The sequence below is a fragment of the Penicillium expansum genome (genome assembly GCF_000769745.1).
Source record: "Penicillium expansum strain MD-8 chromosome Unknown contig126, whole genome shotgun sequence".
Classification (NCBI taxonomy): Eukaryota; Fungi; Ascomycota; class Eurotiomycetes; order Eurotiales; family Aspergillaceae; genus Penicillium; species Penicillium expansum.
Genome location: NW_015971383.1, coordinates 128,127 through 154,257, shown reverse-complemented (window position 1 = coordinate 154,257; position 26,131 = coordinate 128,127). Strand labels below are relative to the sequence as shown.

The window sequence follows — 26,131 nt, the reverse complement described above, 5'->3', positions numbered from 1 at the left end:
TGTTTGTTCAGGAATAATGTCCGTGATCGATACCTCGGCTTGGTTCCAGCCACAAATCGGCTCTCGCCTGAAACCAAGCATCCAGTTCGTCTTCCGCGAATGGAGCCACCTGGCCGACGAAGAATTAGCATCGCACCTACATCGTATCGTAGGTTCAGCCCCAACGGGACTATTTCACATCACAATCACTAAATGGAATAACCCCATTTAGCGCGATCAGGCATGGCCGCTGGGAGAGTTCCCCTGTGTCGGCCTCTGGATGTTTCTACTACCCGGCATCTCAGCCTTTCCTCAATTCCCCGACATCCTTAAGACTGGACGACGGGCCGAGGCCATCATTCTCGATCTGGGATGTGGACTCGGCCAGGATCTACGATTACTTGCCGCTCACGGCGTTCCAACGGAGCGCATGTGGGCGCTAGACATCCAGGCCCATCTGTGGGGGCTGGGTTATCAGCTCTTTCGTGATGAGGGGCGCATGAAGGCAGCGTTCATCCACGCCGATTTTCAGCAAGCAAGTGTTGCAGAAGATCCCCGGTTTGCCGCGCTGAGGGGCCAGGTGGACCTAGTGCTGGCTTCGCAGTTCCTACACCTGTTCGATTGGGAAGGCCAGATAGCGGCGAGTAAGAAGATTGTCAGCCTATCGAAGCCAGGCACTGTGATAGTAGGATTCCAGCAGGGACGCAAACGTGCACGAGCCTATATTCGGCCATGGGGCATGATGTTCTATCATAACCGGGATTCATTACTGCAAATGTGGGATATGGTCCAGGAGCAGACGCAGACACGGTGGACAATCGTTGTTAGCGTGGTTGCATTGCAGGAGTGGGGTATGCAGGATGAGGATTTGGAATGGATGCCCGAAGATCGCATGGGGATCAACTTTGTGATTACGCGAGAGTCATGAGCATTTCAACATGTTAGTCATTGATCTAAATAGATGGACAGTAAAACAAGGGTTTTAAGGCTACATAGTGGCTGGATCTGCCGTTCGAGCTCGGTGATCTGCACGTGAATCCCCCAGCAACTGTAATATCTCCTCGTCGCAAAGTCAAAGTCCGAGTTCCCTATTATAGGAATTGGTCGATGATCACCCGAGTCAGTCCCACTGTCTCGTCGATCCGATTGAGGAATGGTGCGCAGTGACTGGACGCCAGTTCCTTAACGATCCACGTCTTCTGCGTGGCGGCCATCATGCCGAATTGTGCCTCCTTTGGTACCGCACGATCCTCAGTGGTGACGATAAACGCCAATCGGCCTTGGAAGGCCTCATCCGCCCAGGCCGGATGGGGCTGTGGCGAGGTGAACGATAAGGTAGAATGCGGTTTGACTTCTGCGGTGAGGGACTGCACCAATGCCGGATCGACATCGGCAGCAAAGTTGTGAATAAGATCATCCACGATATTGAGATTCGCCGAGGGCTGCAAGAGGTCAGCAAATTGATCGGAGATTCTACAGAGTGGGGCGAAGAGGTCCTACCTGATCGACCAAGATCCAGGGGGGCAAGTTTCCACCTTGCAGACCGGCACAACTAAGCCCTTCAGGTACGATGAATGACGCTAGGAATAGTAATCCAATGACGCCACCAGGTAGGCCCTCTTGCGCCCGCTGCGATTTGGCTAGGCCAGTAGCTGCCGCGGCGCCGGGCATGCCGCCATAGGAGTACATAAAGACCAGAACATCTTTACCCTCATCCTCTACGAGGGACTTGAGAGGGGCAGTAATGGCATCGGCGTCGGTCTGGCAAGTGGTGGTGGACGGGTCCTCGGGATTGAACGAGGGGTAACCCGCGAAGTGGACATCGTAGCCAGCGACCATGAGGGCTTGAATAAATGGCCGGTAGAATGCCGGAGCGATCCAAGCGCCAGGAACAATTAGGATGGTGGTCATCGTGTCAGATGTTAAATGTGTCAAGAAAGGAACGCAGCAAATGGCGGATAACGCCTTAATATACTACTTACACTAAACCCGCCAACAAGTAGACAACTACTGACGCTAGTCACCAAGTATGTCAAGGAAGTCTCATTTCCACTTGCAGGGGTTCCCTCAACATCCATGCATTTCCTAGTTTGGTCGCGCCAGGTCGTAATAGCCCCAATGCCATGATCACCCTGATTGGACGGTGAATTAGCGTGAAGCATGCATAGTTTTGGGGCCGTAAATTAAATACTACCCGCCGGCATAATCGCTTATTCTAAGGTGGACAGATGTGCTTACAGGGTATATTAACAATGCGCCACCCCTCAATCGTCAGCTTGTTCTTCTGTCTGTCGCTATCATTATGGATCTCACCCCTCCTGCCGGCATAGATCTCAATGAGTCCTATCAGTCCCAGCTACGAGCAAAATATGCCGCGACTTATGCTCTAGCAGTGGTTGCAGTGACGCTGCGCTTGTTGTGTCGATTGAGGATCTCCAAAGTCAGATTATGGTGGGATGACTATATCATCTGTGTTGCATTGGTACGAATTATCTCCCTCGATGGATTGCATCCAAGTATCTATATAGGTTGTAGGGATACAAAGAAGACAAAACGGAATTACTGACTCTAATTCTCGACCAGACGTTTGCCACAGGCAACTTTATCGATATGATGATTTGGGTTGAACGAGGTGTCGGCACCCATATATATCCCTTAGGAATGGCTGGCGTCTCGCATTTCTATATCAATCTATTCGCCTGCGAGATCCTTTACACACTATCTGTCTGCTTTACCAAATACTCGATTCTGCTGTTCTTCTGGCGTATCTTCAATAGTACCAACATTCGCATTCCGATCTACGTCCTAGCATCCATGATCACAGGCTGGGGTCTCGGTGTTGTACGAATCCCGACACCCACTTCTTTCCTATCTTGCAATAAATCAATGAACTGTCCAGCTAATGTATATTCTACAGATCCTAACAACCGTCTTCCAATGTATGCCCATCCAAGGACTGTGGGATTACTCCGTCAAGGCCCACTGCGGCGTCAACATCAATGACTTTTTCATTGGCAATGCAGTCCCAAATATCATCACAGACTGGGCTATGTTGATTTTGCCTCTACCGTATGTGTGGAAGATCCAGAGAAGCACCACCCAGAAAGTCGCGCTATGTGGAGCTTTTGCAATGGGAGGGTTGTATGTATCATCCTTACTGTCATTGAGAGTTACCTTCAGTGTGCTAATCAGTGCAGCATTTGCATCATCTCAATCATTCGGCTAGTGATCATGTTGGACGCCTACAAAACGCCGTCCGTCGACGCAACCTGGGTTTTCATTGGACCCTCTACTTGGACAGCCGTGGAGACAAACATCGGCATTGTTTCTGGTAATCACCCTTGTTTATCTGTTCGATGAGTTTCATGATCCATACTAACGAAATCTTAAGCTTGCCTCCCCTCTCTCGGACCCCTCATAAAATCCATCACCCGGAAGTCTGGTGGCAAGGAGACTAGCGAAGATGACACCCACAAGCTATCCAGCTCGTATGGACGCTCCTTCGGGTCAGGGAAGAGCGGCTACCGTCCCGACTATGACATTCAGCTGTCTGGCATTGATGTGACGACAAGCGTGGATGTGGAGAGTTACCGACGACATACAGATAGCAGGTTTTAATTTTGATTGAAATAGAAAAAATTTACCTGAAGATCTGGTTCGTTAATTTGTTTATCCCAAAGAAGCAGTCATCTAGTCGATGTACACACTTAGCTGTCTCAGCAAATTATTGTGCCTCTAACATGCTGAAATACTTCTAATTTCATCATAGCTCTAGCACTGCACAGTGCTCACCTACCAGAACTATATATTGAACACCCACCCTTATCACCCTACCCTCTTACCTGATGCCATTCCCTCTCACGTGTAAAATCACGTACAGCCATAGGGTTTAGAAAACAGGGTGTCCAGTGCCCTCAGCTTTTTGAGCAACACGTCGAATGATGATTCGAGTAATCTTCCAGTATTTTCACCTTCTGTATCTCAGCGAAGGAGATGGCCGGTGCGGTCTGATCCTATCTATTTGCAAGGGTGTGCGGATCGAAGTTGTAATCATTGTCGGCCTGGGGCAAGGCGGGTTCAGGATCGGTTTGTGGGGTGGGGAGGGGGGTTCATCCCAAAGATTGCTCTCAGAGTAGAGCATGATGCGGTCGATGTTCTAATCGATAGGTAGTTATAAGCTATGAGTTATATGTTTTGGAGTTGCTGGGGATGGATGGTAGCTGCCTGAGGTCTCGGCATTTCCCCTGTTTGTGATGTTTGTGATGTTTGTCAGGATCTGGTTCCACTTCGATGACTAAGACCAATTAGACCTCCAGGGCTGCCCGGCATGCCCAGATCTCTTCTCCATAACCCCCACCATCATCCTTTTTCAGCCTCAAAGAATATTCTTTTAACTGTATACAACCATGCTACAAATCCGTTCTATATTTGGATTGCATACTTAAACTGGGAACTTTAAAAATACGTAAAAACCACATCCCAAACAAGCACAAAACTGGAGGATGAGGTCAAATATCGCCCATTAATGGAAGTAAATATCACGTGAGACGATCGGCAAACCGGTGATCGGCTCCATCTTGACCCCGCGCTTCCCTGGTCGATTTCCGATCTCTACCCCTCAAAAAGCTTGGATTGAATCATCGCCATGAGTTTCCTCGGCCACCACAATCTCCAACCTTTCGCCGAGCCTATTGCCATATTCGAACAATTCATCTCGAATGAGCCGCAGACCATAGTCCTGAGAGAAAAGGTGCTCTCGGTCTCTGGGGATAGCTTCGAAATCAAATTAGCCAATGGCGAGCCACTTCTGAAAGTGCACGGAGCCTGGGTATCGATCTCTGGTCGCAAGAAGGTTGAGGACGCTCATGGCAAACACTTGTTTGATATCGTCAAGGAGCTTCTGCATATCCATGCGACCTATGCAATTGAGGATACCCATGGCGAGAAGATTTGTGAGGTCAAGAATAATATCAGATGTAAGTACTATATAGCGAAATAGACTCCGTATGTGATACATGTTACTAACTATACTAGTGTTCGGCTCCAAAGCCACTGCGAGTTTCACTGATCATAATGGCAAGGCGGTGACTCTCACTATGAAAGGAGGCTGGTTCGATCATACTGCCGACATTGTCGACCATAAAAGCGGCCAAACAGTTGCTCGCATTGATCGGAAATTGCTTAGCGGCCGCGACCTTGTGTTTGGCCAGCAGACCTACGCTGTTGTTGTGGCACCTGGTGTGGACGCAGCACTTATCGCCGCCTTATGTATTTGTTTTGATGAGAAGAACAATGAGCGACGCGGCAAATAGTACTACTGCATCTCGTTGGGATTGCCGCCTGAGGCATGAAATGATAACCCAAGGCACCAACTCTAACAGCTATCGTTAATTAAGTATCATTCTCTTAAATCTTAAAGTAAAAGGCTTCTCATGTGTTTCTTCACTCTGGAAATACACAATGGACTGTTGACCGCATATAGGCCACATGCCGTTGGCTTAATATGGGCCCCAAACAGTACAAATATTCCGAGAATTCAGAAGTTGAACCCCCATTCCTAAGCCTTATTTTAAAGGAAGTATTTTATTAATTTACACCATTTAGAATTAATTACTAGTTATGTCTCTGTATCACGTTTAAAACTGCCAAAAAGCGCGTTATTTAGATAATTTATAAATTACAAGAGTCTCGTTCCAAAAGAAACTTCTTGCTTTGAAGATAAGGCTGATTGAAGGAGTCCTGACAATCCTGGATTTTGCAGGCACTGAGAGCGCCATCGCTATGAGCCACTACTCCCTGTCAGCCATCATGCTATTCTGGGGTGAGGTTGGGTCAACCGATCTGTCGGATCATGCTTCGTAAAAGGGGAGAGTTGAAGATATGCCATGAACAAAGATCCCACTATAATTTTGCTCCTTGCATTCGCGAGAAGATAAGCCGACGAGGAGTCCCTGACAATACCAACTAGATTTCCTGAACCCGATAAGGAAAGGGGAAACAAGGGGTGGTGAATAAAAATCACGGATGGTGGGTTAGCAAGCTGAAAGCGATTGATTGTGTTTAAGGCTGTGTTCTTGGTTTCACGAAGGTTACGTATGATAATGAAGTGGGACAAAATTTATCGACTTGAACACAAACCTCACATATCCCGATCGCTACCCACTCCAGCCCATCTCATTCTCTGTATGCGAGTCCTAGTTCCCACCTCCCTCCTCACGGCTATTCTCATCGTACCTACACTCACGTGAATGCTCCCCTATGAGACTGCGGGCCTTTGTCCAGGTCCAGATTAATCGGAAATCCCTATCACATCCGGGCCAGGCTTGGAAGTGGAGCGCCCTTAACGGCTGAATGGTCTCCATTCCACCATTGAAAATTTGACGCACATTAGTGACAGCACAGTCTGCCGCTCTCAGTCATGTCGATCGTATAACCGTTTTACGAGACAAGCTTGGACGCCCGAGTCAGATGTGCCAGTCTGCCTGCGACTGACGAAAAGGCGCCCCTGAAATGTCGCTTTTTACCGACAACGATACTCCCTTGGGACTGACACACTGGGGAAAAACGCTCTGCAATCTTTGTATTCAAGTGACAAGAAGTCAGGGAGCTATTTAGGCGCGAACAGATATTTAATTCTACGGACCTCGCCTGAGTCGATGATTTTGTCATCGGGACATGGAGGAAGATTCCCGCCGCAAGAAAGGATGGAATACATCCGTTCCGGTAAAAAATATAATTCATTGAGTTCCATACCCACGGTATGACCCAGCAGGTTATACCCGTATACTAAAGCCAGTGGTGCTTGCAAGCTTTCAAGGTTTCAAGGTTCGTCCATCGATGATTTGAGTTCGCCCCCAGCCGCTCCCGTCAATCAATAAAAGTTCAATTAACCTGTTGCAGTCTAACTAGTTGCGTATGACTATGCAGGCGCTTCTTCCAACTCAAGCAAGAGCTCGAGTCCTAACGCCGAATCCAGGGGGGGTGTACAGATGCGGTAAAGAGTGTGGAATCAGCCCGTTCCTGTAACCCGTAGATCTCGTAAACCCAAACCCATACATAAGAAATTTTTAAATGATCGCCGTGGAGTGCACCTTCCATCTTCCAACTCCCACTTCTCACTCTCCCTTCTCGGCCTTTGCTCTCCCCCCTTGCCTCAGTTTCAATCAGTGGTGGTGTTCTTGGTGGCTAGTTCATCGGCATGGTCAGCCGCTCCCGTCGGCCCGAATCGAACCTACATTAAACCTCCACCGTGGTGTGATTCCTACGTACTAATGGTGCGCCTATTAACGGCAAAGTAATCCTACTCCACGATGCGCTCCCAATGACCTCTCGCTTTGATTCCACTATCAAACCCCAACTGACTCCTCACATTATCAAATTACCTAATCTTGATATATACTCCTTAACTGGGCTGGCTGAGAAGCCTATCGCGCTCCACAAATGACATGGAAATGTTTAGGTTGATGCATCTCATACACCGCTCGCAGAGCACTTGAAGTGGCTCAGATTTACAATATTGCCCAGAAAACCTAGGTAGGGACATGTGAACTGTGTGACCCGGTGTCCCAATAACAATCCAATTTATCTGTCCTTTTCCCCAGAAGAATCACTTTTGTGTTAAACTATAAAATACAAATCAAAACCTTGTACGTCGTTGTCCATAGTCTCCCTTTGTCGCATGGATGATGTTCTCTTGGCTCTCATTAACACTGTCCTGCAATAATGTCGTTCCCATTCCCAACCCGATATTCTTCTTCCTGGTAATTCTAGGCTCGCTACCATTTATATTGACAAGCTCGTGAGATTTATGGTCGGTCGATACCTTGTCACGCGAGTTTATGCTAGATCCGAATCGGCGGAAAATGGGCAATGGTCGTAGAGAAGAGAGAGAGCCTGCGACAAGGCCCAAATTGAACTCGATGGCCATCCAGTATAACGATGATGCTGACTCGTCTGTGGTCCATCGTCAGTATGAGGTAGTCACCCAGTGCATAATGAGAACGGTCAGTCTTGTGTGCTTACATGTAAGGTCGGTAGTGCCAATACGCAGATAATCCAATGTGCTAAAGCGGACAACTGGAGAGATGCACGCGATTATACCTGCACTTCAAATTAGTATTTTTGAATCTCGGTTATAATGCAAGGGACAAACCTGATCCAAAGATTATCATCAAAGCAACGATTTTCCTCGTAGGCATCTGTAGTCCACATAGAATGACCAGTGGCGCAATCAAGATGATGACATCGCAAACGAAGATCAGAACCGCTTGGTATAATACAATTTGAAACAGCTTATACTGTGAGTAGCATGTCCCATTCGTGACTGACAAATCATACGCAGCCCTGTCATTTTGTTGGTTAATATATGTAGATAGACACTCCTTGGGATCGGACTTTTCTTGTACCTTGGAGGATCACATTGGAAGGCTAGAACAAAAGAACCAGTTATAGAGAATAGCACTTGAAATATGATCATGCCAATAGTGAGCCGATTCATCCAGGCTAAAAGGGGAGTTATTTGTGGTCAGCGCCGAGTCATCCTAGTATCGGACCTTTGTGACTTACATTTGATGAAGATTCGTCGAAGGAATAGCAACAAGCTAACTTTGACCGACAGTGAGGCATAGAGGTACAGGCACATTGCCACATAATAGAGCTTCGTATGTTCAAGGTCAACGATAGGTTCGGTAACGGCGGAGCTGTTTGAATCGTACCTTGAGCCACATTGCTCGATTTTCAGTGGACAGCTTGTTGAAATGTATCCCTTCTCCATAGTATACGATAGCAACTCCCAAACCGTTGAAGGCCTGTGTGATAACCTGTAAATCAACTCTGTCAGTTTTCACGGCCTGTTTATGACTCCAATGGAGGGCGGGACTTTGGCGTACCAATGAGACGCATACAGCGATATCGTCCAACCCAAATACCTTGATAATGAAGGCTCTTGTATAAAGCTGTAGACAAAATAAGCTTATGTGCCGTGCTCCACTGGATTTCTCGTATTTACGAGCCTTTCACCCGGGGCCTTACTCTTAAGCCACAGACTATCATAGACAGGATTCCTGTACTGATGATTAGACCGTAGATGAGCGACTGCAGGTACCGCTCTTCTGCTGTCACGGTTAGCTCGGCGACAGAGGTAGACATGGTAGGTATTGGAAACAACGACAGCCTCCGTGCACATTAACTGCTGAACATTTCAAGCTAAGTACCAGGAGACGCGAAGTTCTGGGATAAAACTGGGTGAAGCGTGTTTTATGAGATCAAAAAAAAGAAAACCTATATTGTGACTGGTGTCCTTCAATTTATTTCGGTACTTTTGTGCAGTCCTCTCAGGCTGCATACAACATGTGCAGATCGATGAAATCCATTGTCAACTCATTCTATTGTTAAAATTTAACTTCACTCTAGACAATTGACAGGTGCCGATCTATATTTGTCTATCCTGAACAATCTCCGATTAGGCAAGCGTCACTCACTACGGGGTACTCCGTACTCTAAGTTGACTATAGCCGTTAGACTGGTGTGCTGGAATGTGGGTCCCGCGTCCAACCACCAAACAGGAATTCGGCCCAAGCGTCCAGTGTCCACTGGATAGCCCCTAAAGGTGGGAATGAGCTATCTCATTCGCTGCATAATAGGTGCTTCCGTTCTGAGCTATAGGGTGGCGGGTCTTAGGTGGTAAGAAGCTCCGAGTGACTAATGGGCGGAGTAAATACCTATTGTTATAGGTGTCTACTCTGTAGTTAGTAAGAGCCGACTACGGAGTATGTTGTAAGAATATGTACGCCAAGGCTTTTCCAAAAGTCGAGACCATCTAGATTATTGTACCAGCACGGACTCCGGACTAAAGTCCCTATAATACAACGCTCAGGCCCATTTTGGGGTCAGAGTCCAACAGCCCCCTTCATGGGGCGGGTTCTCATGCGCAAGCTTGCAGCTAACCCTTGGCGCTGCATGTCAGTTTCAGGCCACCTGCACTTTGAGAAATGAATATCAAACTAACTAGCTATATATGTAGCACCTAGATCTAATAATAGGATGGTACACAATTGCATTGTTCTGACTTGCAGCAAGAATAATACTGGATTAGCAGTGCTTTTCCGTATGTCAACAACCCCATACTGTCAATACGAATCGTCTCCACAGGCGGGATGGCTCTGTTTCACAATACGTGCACAAACTTTCACCATAAACTTCTAGAAGTTAAGTATCCTTTGTATGGTAGGCCCATACAAAAGGTACATTAGGGTAATTTTTCCATACTCCGGACATTCTTCACTCTCGATAGAATCACGGTAAATACAAGTACATATATATGTTGTAAGGGATATCTATTTTATCTTACGTATCCAAGTTGAATAGAAGCATAAACCGTTATTAAAGTCATAGACCGTTGGCGTATTTATGTTGTACATATGTTGTACAGAACACAGGCGGGGTTGGGAAGACGACTCGGGGTTCGTGAGTATTCCCCACTTTTGGATGAATGGTCGTCGGAATGTGAAACACAAAGGGGTTGTTTGCGGCGCTATATATTGTTGTTATAACTCTGCGACCTGAAGAAACGAGATATTGCGCCGCAGTTCGGGTTATTTTCCTACCTCTGACTAATTCTACTCATGGCGTCGTCCAATCAAGACACGAATCAGTTCAAGGTCCTCATCGCTGGTGGGAGTCTGGTGGGTCTTGGCCTAGCTGTAGCCTTTGAGCGTGCCGGAATCGAATATGAGCTTTTTGAAAAGGGAGAATTTGCAACGCAATTAGGAGCTTCTATCGGAATCCATCCGCATACCATCAGGATTCTAGAGCAGCTGGGGGTATGGAGTGATATTGAGAAACAGGTCGTACCGCTTCAGAGTCGAAACCATTATGACGGGGACGGTCATTGCTTTGAGGAGTCAGATGTCCTAGTCCACATCAATAAAATGTAGGTCTATATATAATTCACTACTGACTTACTTCGAGTGATTAGAGTGGGCGATGAAATGGACGTGCTAATATCTTAACTTTCTTGGGAACATTGCATAGTCTTCAACGTCCCATCATTTTCATGGAGCGATGCAAAGCTTTGGAAGCACTACACAGCCATGTGCAAGACAAGTCTAAGCTACATGCTCGAACTGCGGTCGTTGGATATGAAGAAACCGCACAGGGGGTTATCGTCACCACCGAAGATGGCGAGCAGTACCATGGCCACATCCTTATAGGCGCGGACGGGATCCACAGCAAAGTGAGGAAGCTGATGGCCGAGAAAATCAACGTGGTGGATCAGTCTCTCGCTATGGAAATCAACGAGGGTTAGTCCAGCTTTTCTCTTCCGCCTCAAAAACCTTCTAACTCACATTCTCCGGACTACAGCGTTTACAAGCGAGTACAACTGCATCTTTGGTGTTTCTCGGAATGATCCCGATAATCAGTTTCTACCTGATGCGATGGTCCATAATGTGTATTACGACAATTACTCTGCAGTTGCAGCTGCTGGTGTGCATGGGCTTGTGTTTTGGTTCCTTTTCGTCAAGGCTCCCAAACTCACGAGAACTCCCAACTGCCCACGATTCACGGACGAGGACGCAGAGGCAACGATCCAAAGGTATGGAGGTGCCCTTGTAGGCCCTGGGTACACTGTGAAGGATCTCTGGGATGCTCGAGTCAAAGGCACAATGGTACCCCTGGAAGAAGGTGTTATCAAACAGTGGAGTCATAACCGGGTGGTTTTAATGGGTGACTCAGTTCATAAAGTTCGTACCTTCCGCAAAAGTCCAAGAGCTGTCGGAGCCACATGATTTAACTAGCCTTCTTCATCTCGGCAGTCTACAGTCAACCCGGGATTAGGCGGTAACCTGGCCTATGAAGGTATCGCTCGTTTGACGAACGGTCTCGTGCCTTTGCTAAAAGAGAACCCCATGCCATCCCTTGAACAGTTGACTGGGGTTTTCAATCAGTATATCATTGGTCAGAAGCCTCGAGCAGAGGCAGTCGTTGACCTTTCCGGTCAGATTACGCGATACGAAGCCCAAGATACCTGGGCTCTCAAATTTGCAGCCCGTCACATCGTTCCCTGGGTTAGTGACAGAGTCAAGGCCAAACTGTATGCCAGTTTCTCAAGAGGGGGCCCTTATTTGGAATATCTCCCACTACCTGCGGTAGATGCTGATCTGGCGAAGCCTGCTATGAAGCCCAGTCGTGGCATTTCCCCAAAGCTGATTACAGTCATGATAATGGGCAGCAGTGCTGCTCTTTTTTGGCAAGTGCATAACAAGAACCGCTTCCTATCGGTACTCTCTACATTCATGAGACAGTGGAAGTAGTATGCGTCTGTCGCCATAAATGTTGTTTCGAAAATGAGATTGGTTAATGAAAGCGACGGGGGTACCATCGTGCGGGCCACTTGATACCTCTCTCTACGCCGTCCTATGACTTCGAGGTCCATCAGACCGTTACGACAGACATTGCCAACTCGGAATTTGAAAACTTCAACCTTTCTGTGAAATTGTTGTTGTGATTGTACATTTCTATTAGCTTCAACAACCAAACCCAGCCTTGCATTTATTTCATCATGGATTTTTCTTTCTCTTTTAATGCATTACTATTTTATAGCGAGATCATTAGAACTAAAAAGAATAAATAAACAAAATTTGTACAAAATTTCTGTTCGAAATGGGGTATGATTCCATGTTGTAAATGCAGGTGTTGAAGCTATTCAGTTCCGTCAGTCTCAAAAGATACTTGAACCGCAGAATAGAGGCCACATCGTACTATTCGATTAGGCATTTTTTGTTTATTTTTTACCTTGAGAATTCAACAGAATAGAAATCGAGGGGGAAATACTAATGGAATGTACATTCTGACTTTTCAGCTCGGATAGATAGGCCGGTGTGTGGCGCAGGGTTAGATATGAGGTATTATCTATTGTCTTCCTTCTCGCGAACCCAACGACCGCTCTTGCCCCCTTGTTGTTTCTCTACTAGCCGCACACCCTCAAAATTCTTGACTAGGGAGAGAAAGTATAGCGGTGGTCTACCCGAGAGCTGATAAATGGCCGTGATAGGACCAGGATACCATATATTCAGCTATCAGCATGAATACTAGAAGATCACACCCGAAACAAGGTTTTCTAAGTACGTAGAACCAAATATCCCGAATGTGAATTAGTATTTTCCATCTGGATGCATGGAAAATATACAGGTCATAAATTATTTCAATGACAAGAAAAAATATGCCTACCCACCAATGAGAATCATGGGACGGTTCTTCATGTTCTTCAGCTCATCCATGCCAGCATGTTTCGCTTTCTTGCGCTTCACGGCCATGCCGATAATATCCAGGATCTCACGCTCTCGTTCACTAGCTAGGCCCCTATTGTCCTGTATAGTATCTAGGAGACATAGTCTCTTTAAGGCTTCCTCGTCGATAGGCTGCCCATCATTCTCCTTTCGGATGATATCTCGCAGCGAAACCTCCGAATTGCCAAAAAGACATACCTTCAAATTGCCGTCACTCGTGATTCGGAGCCGATTGCAGGTGCCGCAGAAATTGTGCGTCATGCTCGTAATGAATCCGACATGACCTTTGAATCCAGGTACTTGATATGTCTTGCTAGTATCATTTTTATGATCGTGGAGCTTCACCAACGTCGGATATCTCTCTCGTATCACCACCAGCATCTCCTGGTACGAGAACATCTTGCCCTTATTCCACTTATTCCCCCCAAAAGGCATATACTCGATAAAGCGTACCTCGATAGGCTTTTCGCGACATAGCTCGACAAATTGGATGATCTCGCGATCGTTCAAGCCACGCATTACAACGCAGTTGATCTTTAGCTTGATGCTAGCGCCGACTCGATTCATCTCCAGAATGCGATCTATACTCTTCATCACTGCCTCAAATCCACTTCGTCGGGTCATGATCTGAAACTGGAATGGATCTAGAGTGTCTAGACTCAGATTCACGCCTGATAGGCCCGCTTCTACCATCTGGTCTAGCTTTCGGTGTAGGGAAATCCCATTTGTAGTGAGACAAAGCTCCCGTAGCCCGTCCTGCCGTAACTTGCCGATTTCTTGCATCAAGGGGACAATATCCTTCCGTACGGTTGGCTCCCCGCCCGTCAAGCGGATCTTTGTAACACCCTGAGAGACGAAGAGTGATGATAAGTAAACAATTTCCGGTGATGTTAACAGCTGGGGCTGGGGCGATAGGTCTATGCCTTCCTCGGGCATGCAGTACAGACACCGCAAATTGCACCGCTCCGTTACGCTGATCCGTAGATAATTATGTTGACGATGAAATTTGTCCGTGAGAAAGTCGGAAAATGGCCTAACGGTTTGTTCCTCAAGGGATCTTTGATGCTGAGGTGGCTATAGATGCGAGCTTGGTCAGATTATGTGATAACTAGGGGTCACAGAATAATATAGACGCATGTAAGATACCTACCTCGCTTGGTATTCCCAGACACCGTCTCCCTACTACAGAATTTCTGTAGTTGCCTTGAGTGCGAAAGTTCTGAGATAGCTGGATTAGGGGTGTGATTCGCCTCGCGAGTCCTCGCTCGGCCATGATTCAAATATCTCTTTTGCTCGGGAAAGATGAGATGGTTTAGTGACAAGAAGCATGAATGATTTCACCCCTCGAATGCCTCAAGAACTAGCGAGGTCCGAGCGCAAAACCAACGCAGCATGCGTTCTTTACCCAAATCGGATGCCAACGCTTCTCTACATTCCAGGACGAGGAAAGAGATCAATCAATGTCTAATAATGGGCATGATTTTACGGAACTCCTCAAAACTAAAGCAAAATTGGCCAACAATCGTAGTTAGGACTATATCGATCCGAAATGATTGACAAATCGGTCGACCTAGAAGTGATAAGTCACCGCCATTCTTTGGCGTCCGCCGTCTAAGCAAAAAGCTGTAGCTTGGTGGAGCATGTCTGCGGTGTATTCCTATTCCGAGAAAGTGAATGGTTTCCATATTGATAAAAAAAATAGATTGACAAGAAATTGAGTTTCGATTAGAGTGAAAATACCAGCTAGAACGACGTCGCTATCCACCTACCGCTGTCCAAATAAACCAGATTTACTAAGCTAACACCAATTTCTGGCTATCATTCCAAGATAAAGTTTGTACTTTTTTTTAAAGTGGATACTTGGTTTGACTTTACATGATATCTACTGTTGACAAGTGCGTTTTTAAAGTCGTGAGGTCATTACAATGCCCAGCCATCATTCCCGGGCCACTGCATGCCTTCTCCCGGATGCGTTCTGAACTCTGCATCGGGGAGCAATTCCTAGGTGCCGCTAGGCGCCACCTGCCGGAATTCCCCACTCCCCTCGAACCCTAGCATGTCTAACATATAAGAAGCTGCCTGACCTCACAAAGGTACATGTATCTATCGTACCAATTCATTACATAGCAACCTATCATTCTTAACTAAAATGGAGTTGCCAGCTGAGCTGGATACTACCAATCGCCCTGATGAGTGGATGATTGAACAGGGCCTGGCGGGTCACAAGCTACCTATCCTTGACCAATCTGAAAGTGACACTGTCCACCTTTATCCCCCTCCGGCGACCAAATTGACGAAGGACGAAGAGGCGATCGCATCGGTTGGTGACCGGGCTAAGCTCTTCACCCGGGAACGTAATGGTTGGAAAGGGTATTGCTGCCCCTTGCCTATGACATATGACTACTGGCCAATAGTTTAACGATTATTGCTGCAATATAGATACGTCGAGTGGGAAAACTATCCTGAGAAAAAGGCCAAAGCGCGCAAAATCCTCACTTCGCAGACATTTGCCCCATCCCCTGATTTCATCTTCGGTCCAATTCCAGCAACAAATCCTGTGCTTCCAGGCGATGATTTCAAGGCGTGGCATACTGCCCTCGGAGGTGAACTTGCTACTGCTGCAGATGATTCTTGGAGATGCGTTCTTCGCGAGAAACATGCAGATATGCTGCATCTCCTCCAGTTTCCCTACAATGGGGAACCTCCTAAGAGGCTGGTCACCTCGAAGTCGATAACACCAAATCCTCTCCACTTCGTCCGAAACCACGGCGGCATTCCCATCATTGACAAAGAAAAGTGGGAACTGTCGCTCGATGGGTTGGTGAATCACCCAAAGACTTATAAATTCCATGATCTCATGGATGAGACTAAGTTCCCACGCATGGAGAAAACAGTCACCATTCAGTGCTCGGGAACTCGCCGGATTGAGCAAATTTCCCTGTATGGTGGCCAGGGAGACGAAGTGCCCCAAGCGCCGTGGGCTGAGGGTGCCATTGGGACAGCTCGTTACGTCGGTATCAGCTTGAAGAAGCTGATTAAGGACTGCGGGGGGCTCATCAAGCCAGCTAAACATCTTGAACTTTACGGTGCTGAGACCTACATCAAGGATCTTGAAGTGGGCAACTACCTTGTTAGTGTCCCGTGGTCCAAGGTGAAGGCCAATGAGGTCATGCTGGCCTGGGAGATGAACGGTGAACCTTTGCCCAAAATCCATGGGTATCCATTGCGAGTTGTGGTACTAGGATATATTGGAGCCCGAAGCGTCAAATGGCTTTACCGCATCAAGGCCATTGAGAATCCGTCTCTCGCCCCGGTGCAGAGCAAGGAATACCTATACTTCAACCAACAAGTTGGCAAGTATAATCTACGGCCCACAGACGGCATCCAAATCCAGGAAATGCCAGTCAGCTCAGCTATCATGAGCCCATGGACAAAACAAGCAGTCATCCACACAGGAAAGATCAGATGTAAAGGTTGGGCCTACTCCGGCGGTGGTCGATGGCCCGAAAGAGTCGAACTTTCCGCAGATGGCGGTTTCACCTGGTACGACGTGCCACCGGAGCATCTATCCAAAAAAGGAAAATGGACCTGGCGTACCTGGGAATTCGATTTACCTTGTGACGTTGAAGGATGGATTGAGATTGTCTGTCGATGCTGGGATAATTCTCTCAACACACAGCCACTCAATGTCCGCGCGGCGTGGAACTGGGGTCTACATGTCACGTCTTCGGCTCATCGAATCAAGGTCTATAGCATCAACAAGAGTCGGGAACTTACAAGAAAACGATTGGATAAGTATGAGCAGCAGGGGATTCCCTTGGCCCCTCTTAGTCGTTATGAGATTGTCTCGGGTCAGACACCAGAGGAATACGAACAGTATTGGAAAAAGCATGACCCACGGGATGTTGATGAATAATTCCTGTCAACATGACTATTAGAACCGCCTGCAGTGTGAAGTTGCAGCAATCTTTTTTCATTTTCGTTTCAATTTTTTTTTTTTTTTTAAAAAAAAGCAAACAGAAATAAAGGGACAGGAAGAAGACAAAAAGCAAGAGTTCATTGATGGTCTGGTCTGTGTGTACAACGTTGAAAAATTACCGTAGGTTTCTAGAAATATTTTCAAACATTAAAATTGGTATACTCCTTACATGAACTATACTTTCAGCGTGAGAGTGATCACAACATTCTAGCGGTGTGTATGTGCAGTCGAACTCTGGTCCTTCCAGGGTTAATAGTTAGCCCAAGCGATGCATGCCATGGGACAATAAAGAACTCATATGATGATTTAAAACCTATCACTTCTTCAGTGATATATCTGTAGACCCCCTTCCGCGTACCTGCTATGCAGTAATTTAAACCGTTGATCCAGCTATACCTAGTCTTTCGACCATGGTTGGGATTTTTGTTATTCAAATAATATTTTGTTTTAACACCTGGGATGTTGTGTCTATGAATCAACATCTACTCGCGCAGGACATTATCTAAATCCCTCCGAAAGTCGTATTCGTATATTATATTTTGGCGACGAAGGCTTACCAGTGCCAATCGCTAGTTGATAGATGGTAACATTGCTATCAATTTGGTCGCAAAGAAGGAAACTATTTGAATAATGATACTCGACTAGATAATACAGAGAGCCCTCATGAAACGCTTCGGTCCTTGATAGCTGCCTCGGTCGCCTGTTTGACCTTATTCCCAAGGTCCTGATTAACTCTGCTAAAGAGTGCTGCATATGGGTCAGTGGAATCAGTTTCACAATATTGAACGAAAGCGTGGACGAACTATATACTTCATTACGAAGCCTCGGCGACTTGACCCCACTGATACTTCCAGCAAGGTTGTCAATGGTTCTTTCCTGGTGGCCCGGATCACGGCCAATGACATCCCACAAAGCAGAAGGCTGGACGAAATCGTCGTCCTTAATGCGGCTGCTATAGGCTGCGACTTCACCAACCCACTTCTCGTGCTCAGTGTGCAAGCTCAACGACTCAGGGTTGACTCCTTTGACCTCGGGGTAGAATTTTGTCGGCTGGAGAGAGGAATTCACGTAGTTTGGATCACCACCGTAGTTATCGTCAAATCTCATTTTTCCATCTCTCTGGAAAGGACAGTATACCGGGACCTTAGCTGCGTTAGTTGGAAGTTGCTGGTAGTTGACGCCAAGGCGGTAGCGAGCTGCGTCAGGATAAGCAAATAAGCGCGCTTGGAGGACTAGACAAGACGGAAATGAGTTTTTTAGGTAGCAGATGACGCCGTAGGTATATGACTAACCGGGATCAGCAGAAGCGGCAAACCCAGGTACCATAGTAGATGGAGAGAAGGACGCCTGCTCAATGTCGGTAAAATAATTTCCGGGCTAAAATGGTCAGTCTGCCGAAACAAGCCAAGGGTATCATATAACGAACGTTACGATTCAGGGTCATCTTGCCGATCTTCCTCAATGGAAAGTCCTTGTGTGGCCAGACTTTGGTCATATCAAAGATATTCCAGCGATAGCTCTCGGCCTCGGAGGGATCCATTACTTGGACAAAAACATCCCAAGATGGGTAGTCTTTTCTCTCGATAGCCTCGAACATATCTCGAATCATGTAATCCGGGTCCTCGCCGGCAATTTTGGTTGCCTCTTCTTGGGTGAAATTCTTGATTCCCTGTTGGGTCTTCATTTGGATCTTGATATATTTGAATGAACCGTCCTGTTTTATAACCGTGAGCTAATTATATGCAATATTATGATATAGTCCCTTACCTCCTTGGTAAACTTGTAAGTGTGTCCACTGTAGGAGTTTAAATAGCGGACTGATCGAGGAGTTCCACGATCACTAAAGAGAACCAAGAGCTGGTGGATTCCTTCCGGATTGCCCACATGGAAGCTAGGCCTTATCAGTTATGCTTCGCCAAACGTTTCATGGCTCCACTTACTCCCAAAACTAAAACTTTAGTTAGCCCATTACATGTGTTGAGCTTAGGAATTGACACATACCATATTTGCATCAGGAAGGTGAGTCTGTGGGTGTCTCTTGTGAGAACGATTCATGGAGGGGAACTTGATTGGATCCCGAATGAAGAATACTGGCTTCGCTTTGTATAAGCGGAAGTCTGTTCGTGTGTGTCAATGACTTGCTTACGGTGTTGTTGAAGACCCAGTCTTGGTTTCCTTCATCAGTATAGAGCTTCATCCCCCAGCCATGGACATCCCGCGAAGTATCAGCAGAGCCTGATTCTGGTCCAACGGTAGAGACGCGAAGGAGAACAGGAGTCTTCTTGCCAATCTTGTTGAGAAAGCTGGCGGATGTCAGGTCGGAGCAGTCGGCAGTGGCTTCGAACTCTCCGTATGCCCTTTGGATGGATAGTTGTACACTTTAGCTCACTTGTCCAGAATTGATTTATGTAGGTAACTTACCCAACTGCCTTGGCATGAACGACGCTGGAACAATCATATTGTTAGCTAAAAGAAATTTATTCACGATTTATCACTATTACCGCTCTGGAATCCTCTCACGAGAGAAATGCGCGAGGGTCTCGATGAGCTGGGTGTCCTGCAGTAGACCAAGACCCCCACCTTCTCTGTTGCGCATAAGCACCGCAGTGCTATTGCTTGCGAAGGGGCAACCTTGTTTTCTCAATTAAAAACGTTCAAGTGCCATAAAACTGTTTAAAATAACTGACCTTCGGCAAGAGTATAGTATTTGTCAGCGGACATGATGAGTCCTGCAGCTACACTTCTTGTGGAAATGGCTTTGGGACCTTTGCGATACAGTTTAGTGTTCTTGGTTCGATTTATATATACACCCAGCTCGCAGAGCTAGCTGCGTCTATTTTGAGCTCACTTTCCAGCTAGTCAATTCCGTCATCCTGACGACCCAACTAATGCGGCCTGTCCAGAGGGTATAAGCTGGAACGAATCCACGTATATTGGTCAGTTTTTAGGACGCTTGCACAGTTTATTACCCAACGCCAATATATTAAAGCAAGCGTACAATCGCGTGACGGCCCACCACTGCCATGACTGAAGTCACATCTCAGCGGCACCACAGTCGATGATCGGTCAAAACTCAATCTGCACCATGATTTGAGCCAGATACGGAATATAATGTAAAAGAGCTGAGTTTCAATCGCCCCACCAAGTTTCGGACTACCGACGCTCGTTCTTCCTCTGCGTCAATTCGATGTTACGCGTAATAATTACAGCGATAAGCCAATTAGAATGCCGAGATGGTCGTATCTCGAAACAATATTATACAAGGAAGATGATTGGGCAATTACGGTCTCCAAAATGGGCGAGCAGTAAACAAGATACCAATGTGCGCCACCTTGCACAGACCTTGTATCTATTCTTACATAGCTCCAAAAATCTAAATAAGGAAGCTCCTATTGTGCATTATCTAGTGTGGTAGTTGAAAGTGACGGCTTAGTAGAGACTCGTGGATGAATGCTGGCTCTCGGGACTCTCCCGTTGCAAGGCGGGTAGGCCCGGATTTACTAGACTGGTTGAAATGTTTCATTGACAAAAGGCTGCTCGGAAATAAATTGAGTACATCCATGGATAGCTATGGATCGATAACGATCTAACTTTCCAACCCAATGAAACCGACAAGAAGAATGCCCTGCCCTCCTTCCAGCCGGTGGAACTTTAAAAGTCAACGTGGGGAAACTGCCTCATCGGGTAATGTTCTGATGCGCACAGCGGATCTGGCCCGTCCATCAAAAGTGTTGACATCATGTCCATTGTCGAAAGAACATAATGTCTCAACCTCAACGTTTTGTTCGGCCCCGGGCTATGATAAATAATCCTCGCAATTGATAAAATATAGAATCCCAACCCCCACCCCCGCAACACGAAAATGCCGTGGAAAAGATCTTTCAACATCATGGTCATCACCACCAAAATCTCCGCAGAAGGAGACACATACGAAGGTTGGATGTGAGGATTCTATTAGGTATTTTAAGATAAAACGACGGGTTTCTTGAGTTGTATGAATATCTTAGACGACGAGGAACACCTTCAAAGCCTTTGTATATATTTCTAAATATACTCAATATCAGGTTATTATTGTAATAAAGAATCGACTTGTACATAGATCATTGAGGGTTGTGCAATTTATTATGCAAACTTTAGAGCTCAAATATGGCAACTGTATTGTAGTAATTTGTTGCGGCTGTTTAGGTTTTATCGTCATATCTTTTGTGAAGCTATCATTCACAACCGCCCTTCAGTCGGAGTTCGGCCAGGAGAAGCAGCACACAAGAGTCAAGGCAGGGGTTGGTGTTTACCGCTGTTATTTCTGTACTAGGGAGCAAGAAAGGCAGATCTGGTAAATATCCGATTCAGGGTACGATTTATAACAGCTTTTGAGGTGAATTATCGTAATGCAATTGCACGAGTCACCAGTAACGAAAATCATGAGATGGTCACCTATGTGGTGTACTGTGTCCCGCCTGTCTTGGAGGTATAACAGGTTATAGTAGGTGGCTATCAAAGTCGTGAATATAACTTGAAAGTATCGAAATGAACGCATCAGTGTCGATAACTCTGTATAATTCAAATGGAACGTGCATCGCCCCATCGCTTGGTGATGGAGATATTAGTGCCTGGGAATATTATCGTGTCTCGAGTAAGTTTGGGTATAAGTCGGCAGCTAGTTAGTTCTACCAAGGTCGGGCAATACGAGCATGTCCCCAGGTTAAAAGCCTTGCACGCAACGGGAATGATTGGGATCGGGTTACCCGCAGCTCGGTTGTCCAGCCCAGATATTTAAGTGAAGGACGTTCGGTTCGGTCATAACCATTCCTCCAAGATCTATCACCCGCTTGACCAATCTACTTTCCGACAACCACTATCATGCCTGAAGGTTTGCCACCTGGTCAGTTTTGGACTTGCTAGAATCTAAAAAGAACCCTAAAGATGGTCAGCAACATACTCCACACAAGGAATCCTTCGTCAAGAGGATCTTCGAACACCATCACAACCACGAAAAGGAAGATAATTCTCACAATGAAAAGAAGGACGAAGTGTCTAAAAACAAAGATAGACCAAAATCCTAAGAAGACTACCTGTAGAAGGATGACGAAGCCCTCAAAGAGTATTGTAAAGAGCACAAGGAGTTGGAAGCTGAGGTCAGAGCTATGAAGGATTAATGTGATTTTAATGCACATTTGCATATTGTTAAATGGGATAATGTATTGATAACCCGTTCAAGTGATCATATGTATATGAGTACATAACAAGTCGTTTTCATTGGGGCAGTTGGACAAAGTTGGCAATAAAGATATCGAAGAGATCAGAAGCCCTTTGCAGGTTCTGGGCTTTCATGCCGACCAGTATGGCTGGCCCTAAAAGACAGCCATGGTCAAACGAGGCGACTATGAGTATATTTAGAAGCCCGAGACCAGGGGGTATTTTAGCGTCCAGTTGTTTGGTACCAGAGATGTCTTCCTGGCTGGAAAGAGATTTAGCCACCAGATGAAGCATTTCATTTGACAATTGGGGAAAGCTTGTCATGCCCATGGGGCTCCAAGAAATCTGAAACCGGGCACAATGAGAGGTTTCTAGAAATGGAATTTATACGGGACTCAGCCTCAAGTTGATAAAAAATGTTGGGGGTGGGAAAAGGGGGTTCCAGTGTTACGGAATTTTTACTCCCGGCTTGCCTGTGACTCCTCAACTTAGGTTTGGGTCCAGTACATCCATCTGGGTATGTAATGTATGGTACTAGGCCGAGTTCTAGCTGACATATTATAGTTGGCAAGAAATTGTACCTTGTGAGCAAGTGCATATTGTGAGAAATGAGTTGTATATGGTGTTTTGTCCGGTACAAATATATTCATTGATTGTCGGCAATGCCTACATTTAGGTGGGGAAGTTGATGCTTGAATACCCCGTTGAAAACGGGCCAGCTTTTTGACCCGTTCGGCTTTCCTCCACGACATGACCGCAAAACACCTTGACCACGCAGTCACTCAACATTATGCACTCTATTACCTCCTCCTGCGCGTAACATGATACATACGACCATAGGGTGTGGAAAACAGGGCTTCCCGTCCGCTCAGCCGTACTTAAGCCACACGCCGGTGAGTTAGTAGTTGGGTGGGTGACCACCAGCGAATCCTCACTGTTGTATGTTTTTTTTCCTTTTTGCTTTGTTAGATCAGCCGCGTTTACAGCCTTCTGATGTCTTTTAGGTGTATATGAAGGCGGTAAAAACAAAGGGTACTTGGTGCAAGAGACTTTTCTATGTATGTGTCATACTATGACTAAGTACCTTTTGTATAGGTGTTGAGATACAAGGTAGTAGATGGGGAGATCATAAAAAGACATCAGCAGCATACCGAAATCTAGATTTATCTTATTGAAAGTGTATACAAAATTGTTCTCGACACCATCTAGAATACAGTGGCATCATATGCCAAAGAATAGTCATCCAGAGCAGGGAATTCATATGCCTCAGCGTTCTTCTCCTGTTCTGCCTTCCACTTCAACAAGCTGCCGAAAAGTTTGGCCACATTTCTCTGTACGGACAGATCGATGGGCTGAAGGTTCTGCCCCATCTGTTTGATCTGAAGGCCGGCCGCACCGGCGGTGACACTGAATTGTTCCAAGTCCAGCTTCTGGAGCATAGCTCCCTTAATCTGTCCAGACAAGATCTGAGCGCAGAAGTTGGGTTCCTGACACAGGGGCCGTCCGAGACCGACACCGTCGACGGTGTCCAGAGCACCAAGCATACCCTCGACAGTCTTGAATCCTCCAGTCACATAGGTCTTCGTCTTGGATAAGCCAGGCACGACAGCCTTGGCAAATTCCAAGAAAAACTAATGAAAATCAAGAATTAGCAGGTTGACGGATAGTTTCATCGAGTTGACTTACTGCTTCACGCGCGACAGTCGACTGGCGCTGGGCATCAACTTGCACCCATTTCTCATAAGTGCCACCAGAAAGCTCAACAAAGTCAAATTTATGCTCTTCAAGGGCCTTGCACAATTCTCTAGCCTCTTCTGGTTGGAATCCCTTCTCCTGGAACTCCACACTGTTGACTTTGATACCGACAATAAAGGTATCGCTCACCCTCTTGGCAATCTCATCTCTGACCTCCAAAATCAACCTCATACGATTCTTCAAGTCACCGCCATATTTATCAGTTCTCAGATTCGTTGTGGGAGACAAGAATTGGCTGAGGAGATAACCATGGGCACCGTGCAGCTCGATACCATCGAAGCCAGCTTTCTCAAGGTACTCAGCCGCATGCGCAAAGCCATCGATAACGTTCGCAATATCCTCTTCACTGGCAGCACGAGGCTTTCCAAATTCTCTCCCTAGGGAGCTAGACGTGAGTTGAACATCGCTGGCACTGATAGGGTTAGGCTGGATATCTCCGGGAGTCTGGCGACCCGGGTGTCCGACCTGAGCAATAATGAGGGATCCCTTTGCCTTGCCAGCCGTGGCGAGTTCACGGAATCTGTCAAAGCGGAGGCCTGAAAACTCTGCGTTTCGCGGGATGACGGGGTTGCCGGCTGCCTCGAGGTGATCGGCATCGATCATGACATTGCCAGTGAGGTTGATGCCAATGCTTGACTCTCCCCAGATCTTGTAGGCGTGGATCAGCTCCAGGGAAGGTATGCCACGTGATTCAATATCGGCGAGAGAGAAAGAGGCAAGACGCTCGCTCATTGCACCCTTTAGGAATCGATTAGGTGCTGAGCGTCTTGAAAAGGAAAATGGGAGAGGCTGGGCCAGCGGGTTGGGATCGACATCCGCACATTGGAAGCGTGGGGTTGAAGACATGTTGTGTAGATTTATGAGATCTCTCTTTAAATCAGTTATAATCAACAATTGGGACTTTGCAGATGAACTAGGGTGCCGGGTCTTATATGCAAGCTAAATCTCATGCCGGAGGACTCTAACCACATTCGTCAGGGGATATTGATTTATAAGCTGTTGAGACTTCGGTGAGTGTCCACTGACTGAAGAATGGGAATGGCGGGGCATATCCACCGAAATAGTTGGTTATTCTGGTTGGTTGTGCATTTTGTACCTCGGCTCCACTGGGAGCATACGACGCACCCCTTTAATTTTTACAATCTCAGTTGATGATTCTTGCTATAGACTGCCATCTGGTCACTAAAGTGTCATGTCAACCCCCTTTTTTTAGAAAGTTGTTGAATCTGCAGACATAAATAGCGTCATAGGCTATAGCTGTTGCAGCAAGCCGAAGAAAACATAGAAAAATTTAGCTTATGATATATAACGTTGAACTAGATATAATACTTCGCCCCGGAACCGCACTGTAGATATCAAATATGCCCAGGGCTACAAGGGAGAAATGCATTGATAACCCACGTCCTTCAATTTATACCTACCGTGGTATTGTTCAAAATTTTATGCTATGTGGGGACACGTTGAACGTATTTAATCCAGAGAACAGAATATTGTCATGTGGGTTCCCTAAGAGGATATATTTTCCTCTTCCTACGCGACTGATTCTGAGGATAAAATAAAGTTGACCCGACGGGTGCACATTCGTCTAAGTCACTAGTTGTCGTCGCGGTTAGCTCGGTTGATCCTCCGGTGGAGCTAAGGCCTGATCCGCGATATGAAAACAGGAGGTTCGAGAACGTGACGTGTGCGGTAAACTCTTTGTTCTGCGTTATTATTGAGGATGAGGCGATGTCCCTGGTTTGCTCTCAACACTAGCAGTCTCGAGCTTTATAGATAGCTTCTTTTACTCTACATGTACGGAGTTTCACAAAGCACTCTTACATCCCATCGGCCTTTTCCATAAGTTGAGACTCGATTTCATTTTCCACGGATGGATTTGACTGCCATGTCTCAAAACCATGTTCACTGGACCCGCGTATGGACGTAAGCACGAATA

The 26,131-nt window shown here is 46.4% G+C and overlaps 9 protein-coding genes across 9 annotated transcripts; 5 read left to right on the top strand and 4 right to left on the bottom strand.

Moving 5' to 3' along the window:
• Window positions 1-16: 16 nt before the first annotated feature.
• Window positions 17-907, top strand: PEX2_038400 (class I SAM-dependent methyltransferase; the record flags this gene model as incomplete). Its single annotated transcript, XM_016741115.1, has 2 exons — window positions 17-148; window positions 212-907. 2 exons carry the CDS (start codon window positions 17-19, stop codon window positions 905-907), a joined length of 828 nt encoding a protein of 275 aa, XP_016596820.1.
• Window positions 908-1,070: 163 nt separating this feature from the next.
• On the bottom strand, window positions 1,071-1,890 carry PEX2_038390 (alpha/beta hydrolase; the record flags this gene model as incomplete). Its single annotated transcript, XM_016741114.1, has 2 exons — window positions 1,071-1,421; window positions 1,480-1,890. The coding sequence occupies 2 exons, from the start codon at window positions 1,888-1,890 to the stop codon at window positions 1,071-1,073; spliced, it is 762 nt and encodes a 253-aa protein (XP_016596819.1).
• Window positions 1,891-2,281: 391 nt separating this feature from the next.
• Window positions 2,282-3,597, top strand: PEX2_038380 (putative integral membrane protein; the record flags this gene model as incomplete). Its single annotated transcript, XM_016741113.1, has 5 exons — window positions 2,282-2,461; window positions 2,563-2,820; window positions 2,897-3,120; window positions 3,177-3,310; window positions 3,371-3,597. The coding sequence occupies 5 exons, from the start codon at window positions 2,282-2,284 to the stop codon at window positions 3,595-3,597; spliced, it is 1,023 nt and encodes a 340-aa protein (XP_016596818.1).
• A 1,027-nt stretch (window positions 3,598-4,624) lies between these two features.
• Window positions 4,625-5,291, top strand: PEX2_038370 (LURP-one-related/scramblase family protein; the record flags this gene model as incomplete). Its single annotated transcript, XM_016741112.1, has 2 exons — window positions 4,625-4,955; window positions 5,014-5,291. 2 exons carry the CDS (start codon window positions 4,625-4,627, stop codon window positions 5,289-5,291), a joined length of 609 nt encoding a protein of 202 aa, XP_016596817.1.
• A 5,310-nt stretch (window positions 5,292-10,601) lies between these two features.
• Window positions 10,602-12,290, top strand: PEX2_038360 (FAD-dependent oxidoreductase; the record flags this gene model as incomplete). The annotated part of the gene is made up of 4 exons (XM_016741111.1): window positions 10,602-10,909; window positions 11,011-11,279; window positions 11,341-11,720; window positions 11,775-12,290. 4 exons carry the CDS (start codon window positions 10,602-10,604, stop codon window positions 12,288-12,290), a joined length of 1,473 nt encoding a protein of 490 aa, XP_016596816.1.
• A 912-nt stretch (window positions 12,291-13,202) lies between these two features.
• Window positions 13,203-14,201, bottom strand: PEX2_038350 (Molybdenum cofactor biosynthesis protein A; the record flags this gene model as incomplete). The annotated part of the gene is made up of 1 exon (XM_016741110.1): window positions 13,203-14,201. The coding sequence occupies one exon, from the start codon at window positions 14,199-14,201 to the stop codon at window positions 13,203-13,205; it is 999 nt and encodes a 332-aa protein (XP_016596815.1).
• A 1,213-nt stretch (window positions 14,202-15,414) lies between these two features.
• PEX2_038340 (sulfite oxidase) lies at window positions 15,415-17,181 on the top strand (the record flags this gene model as incomplete). Its single annotated transcript, XM_016741109.1, has 2 exons — window positions 15,415-15,635; window positions 15,705-17,181. 2 exons carry the CDS (start codon window positions 15,415-15,417, stop codon window positions 17,179-17,181), a joined length of 1,698 nt encoding a protein of 565 aa, XP_016596814.1.
• A 724-nt stretch (window positions 17,182-17,905) lies between these two features.
• On the bottom strand, window positions 17,906-19,965 carry PEX2_038330 (catalase; the record flags this gene model as incomplete). Its single annotated transcript, XM_016741108.1, has 11 exons — window positions 17,906-17,991; window positions 18,048-18,476; window positions 18,537-18,621; window positions 18,671-18,958; window positions 19,012-19,135; window positions 19,185-19,192; window positions 19,246-19,338; window positions 19,391-19,601; window positions 19,666-19,689; window positions 19,746-19,875; window positions 19,932-19,965. The coding sequence occupies 11 exons, from the start codon at window positions 19,963-19,965 to the stop codon at window positions 17,906-17,908; spliced, it is 1,512 nt and encodes a 503-aa protein (XP_016596813.1).
• Window positions 19,966-23,645: 3,680 nt separating this feature from the next.
• On the bottom strand, window positions 23,646-25,041 carry PEX2_038320 (NADH:flavin oxidoreductase/NADH oxidase family protein; the record flags this gene model as incomplete). Its single annotated transcript, XM_016741107.1, has 2 exons — window positions 23,646-24,071; window positions 24,127-25,041. 2 exons carry the CDS (start codon window positions 25,039-25,041, stop codon window positions 23,646-23,648), a joined length of 1,341 nt encoding a protein of 446 aa, XP_016596812.1.
• Window positions 25,042-26,131: the final 1,090 nt, after the last annotated feature.